Source organism: Trypanosoma grayi, assembly GCF_000691245.1.
Source record: "Trypanosoma grayi strain ANR4 Tgr_817_V1, whole genome shotgun sequence".
Taxonomy (NCBI): Eukaryota; Euglenozoa; class Kinetoplastea; order Trypanosomatida; family Trypanosomatidae; genus Trypanosoma; species Trypanosoma grayi.
Window position 1 is genome coordinate 1 of NW_008826436.1, and position 2,969 is coordinate 2,969.

General features: G+C 55.2%; 2 protein-coding genes across 2 annotated transcripts; both read right to left on the bottom strand.

The window, feature by feature from the left end:
* Positions 1–1,676: 1,676 nt before the first annotated feature.
* On the bottom strand, positions 1,677–1,961 carry DQ04_08171000 (hypothetical protein; the record flags this gene model as incomplete). The annotated part of the gene is made up of 1 exon (XM_009315458.1): positions 1,677–1,961. One exon carries the CDS (start codon positions 1,959–1,961, stop codon positions 1,677–1,679), a length of 285 nt encoding a protein of 94 aa, XP_009313733.1.
* A 334-nt stretch (positions 1,962–2,295) lies between these two features.
* Positions 2,296–2,868, bottom strand: DQ04_08171010 (RNA polymerase-like protein; the record flags this gene model as incomplete). The annotated part of the gene is made up of 1 exon (XM_009315459.1): positions 2,296–2,868. One exon carries the CDS (start codon positions 2,866–2,868, stop codon positions 2,296–2,298), a length of 573 nt encoding a protein of 190 aa, XP_009313734.1.
* Between the last annotated feature and the right edge of the window lie 101 nt (positions 2,869–2,969).

Below are 2,969 nucleotides of genomic sequence, written 5' to 3' on the forward strand. Positions count from 1 at the left end.
TGGGCTGGCGTCAGGGCGGTTGACAAGACACCTCGCACATATCTCCATCAATGGCTTCGCCTCGTTCATACGACGGCCAGTTGGATCATCACGCTGCAGCAGACGCTCGACGTGTGCCTTAATATTCGACTCCCAGTCGAGCACCGGCACCGTTCCCTCCGACACCCTGTAGCTCTGCAAGAGTGGCCCGTCACCAAAGTCGTCCATCAGCCTGTCGTCCGCGAAGAGCGGGTCAACACCGGTAAGCAGTGACGCCACAACAAGGCCCAGTGCCCATGTGTCCGCCGTGCGGCAGAAGAGGCCGTGTGGCGACTGGCGGCAGTACGGCGGGAGGCGCTGAAGAACGGGTTGCGGCACTGCCTCGCCGTGTTTCGAAATATGCCCAACAAGTTCAAAGTCACAGAGGGAGATGCAACCAGAGCTGCAGTTCAGCAGAATATTGTCCAGGTGGATGTCGTTGTGGGTGAATCCACGACATGTGACGCCGTCTATCACGTGTGGCACCTCCTCGTTAAGAACGGCAATGGCAGCCACCAGCTGGAAGGTGATGGCAGTAACAACTTCACAGGCGCGGATCGGATCGAACGCGACTTGTGAGCGAAATGAACTACCGTCATCCTCATCAGTATAGCTCTCTGTCCAGCTGCATTCATCACCCATCCTCCCAGTTGTTGTGTTCGCGAAGAGAAACTGCTTAAGACTGCAGTCTTGTCGCATCATCAAAATTCCGCGGTCAACACCGCTGATCGTGACAATGGCCATCGGGAGTACCAAGTACGGAACCTTGTGGCAGAGCGCACGCTCCCCGCCGTCACAATCAGATGCAGCAAAATCATTGGAGAAAAGGGCGCGAATAAACGACATCTCGTTTTGCGTGATGCTGACAGGGTACACTTTGAAAGCGAGCGGGCGGTCAACACACAGCGGAAGATCCAGCCCGTCATCAACACCGTAGACCAGGGAACCGCGGTCACCACCATGTCCAATCGCACAGCCATATGGGGCCTGGGTACAGTGTTCACTGGGGATGCGGAGGACCCCGTCGCCACCGCCGCTGCTGCTGCTGCTTCTGCTGCTGCTGCAGTCGTCGTCTTCGCTGTCGTCAAAGAACTGCCAGCTCGGTGAACATGGCGAGTCGCTTCGGCGGTTCGTTGGCTCCGTCTCCAGTGACATCATCCCGCAAGATGTGTGCGCCTGGAGTCACAAGAGGTGACCCGTTCCCCCCAAAGCGCTACCACTCTGATTCCCAGTTGGTGTCCGCCGTTGTAAATGTAGTAGCTCTCCTCAACTGCCCCGTCACGTCAAAGAATTCAATCCGTGGAGCTTCGTGAACTGTGCGGTTGCGTAACTCGGAATGTCGCCGCCAAACTTTTATCCCTTGTGTACAATACAAACACACAAACACACACACACAAACGCCAGGCTCCGTCTACTGCTACAGCTACTAGTTGTACTTGGCGTACTTTCGGTGCATAGAGGAAGAGCGAGAAAAGACCAACCACAATTACAAAAAAAAAATAAAGAACTAAATGAGGGGGCGCAAACAGGATATAACTGTTTATTCACACAAGGTGTGCAAGTGTCTGTATGTGTGCAGATGAAGAAATACCCCCATCAGAAACGTGTGTGCTCATGTGTATGGTTGTGCATATTGCCGCAGTCCCCCACGACTCTGGTCATTCGACCAAGGCATTCTTCCGTAGGACCTCAGGGTTTACGTCGGTGACCGAAAAGCGTCTGCCTGGAACCTCCGCTAGCGCAGCAGCCAGTATTCTGTCCTGCTGCTGCCGTCGCCGCGCGAAAAGTTCGCGCTGATTCGCCTGGTACACGCTGCGCCACGCTGCCGCCATCACAGCAACCACCGCCACACCGAGGAGAACGCGTCGCCAACCAAATGATGGCCTCCGCTTCTGCTCGGGCGTGGCGTCTGCGCTGCTGGAGCCGCCGTGGGTCATTGACATCTTCTCTTGTGCGCTAAACAGCCATATACGGGCACAAAGAGAGACAGAAACGGAGATGGATAGCGATAAAGAGAAACAACAACAAAAAAAAAGACATGACATATCAACGTTGTCCGTCGCACCGCACAGCAGAGTAAACCATGCACGTGTTTCTGCGTGTGAGTATGTGTGTCCATGTGCGAGAGTCCTGCGGCACGCACCAGCACGTCCTGGCCGAGGAATGGGGGCCGTGGTGCCGCCGAGCACACCCACACGCCAAAAAGCAGCAGCACCGCCTCGTTAAAGGGACGAAACAAACCACACACACACACACAGACTCTTTTACTCTTCAGGTTTACAATGGGCCCAGGTGCTTCCCGATCATGCTACCAATGGCCACCACGCCCTCCGACTGCGGTGTTTCCGCGACGACGCGCACGCGCACAATTTCACCGGCTTTTACAGACCGCGAACCGTCTTTTGTGATCCAGATGCCCTCGACGCCATCGTTCTCGTACACCCACTCGCTGCCCATCTGCCCACGGCTGATGTACATTCTCCCCACTCCCATCATGTCTCCCCACCAGCCCTCGCGCTCCACGCTGCCAACCATCAAATCCACCACCTCACCTCTGTGCAGTTTAAACACAAGGGCCTCGTACTGTAGCAAGAATGAGACGCTACCGTCGTCAAGCACCCTCCCTTCCAGTGTCTCTGTGTTGAGGATGTCAAGCACTGCGATGATAACCGCAGAAGAGCTCTGATCCATGCGGCTCACCTCGCCGTTGCTACCCTTGACAAGAGGCATCTGCAGCGGGTGGCCTTCCACAGCATTACGAAGGTACCTAGCGAGGTGACGGTTCAGTGTCCGCTCAAGCAGATGAGGTTCCACCTTGATGATTTTCTGGAGCTCTAGTTTGTAGAACATAGTTTTTTTTTCTCCCAGCCGCGTGAAGTCTGTAGGGCAACAATAAGATAACACTTCTTTGCTCTGCAACTATGTGCGTCCGCGTGCGTGTATTCGGTGGG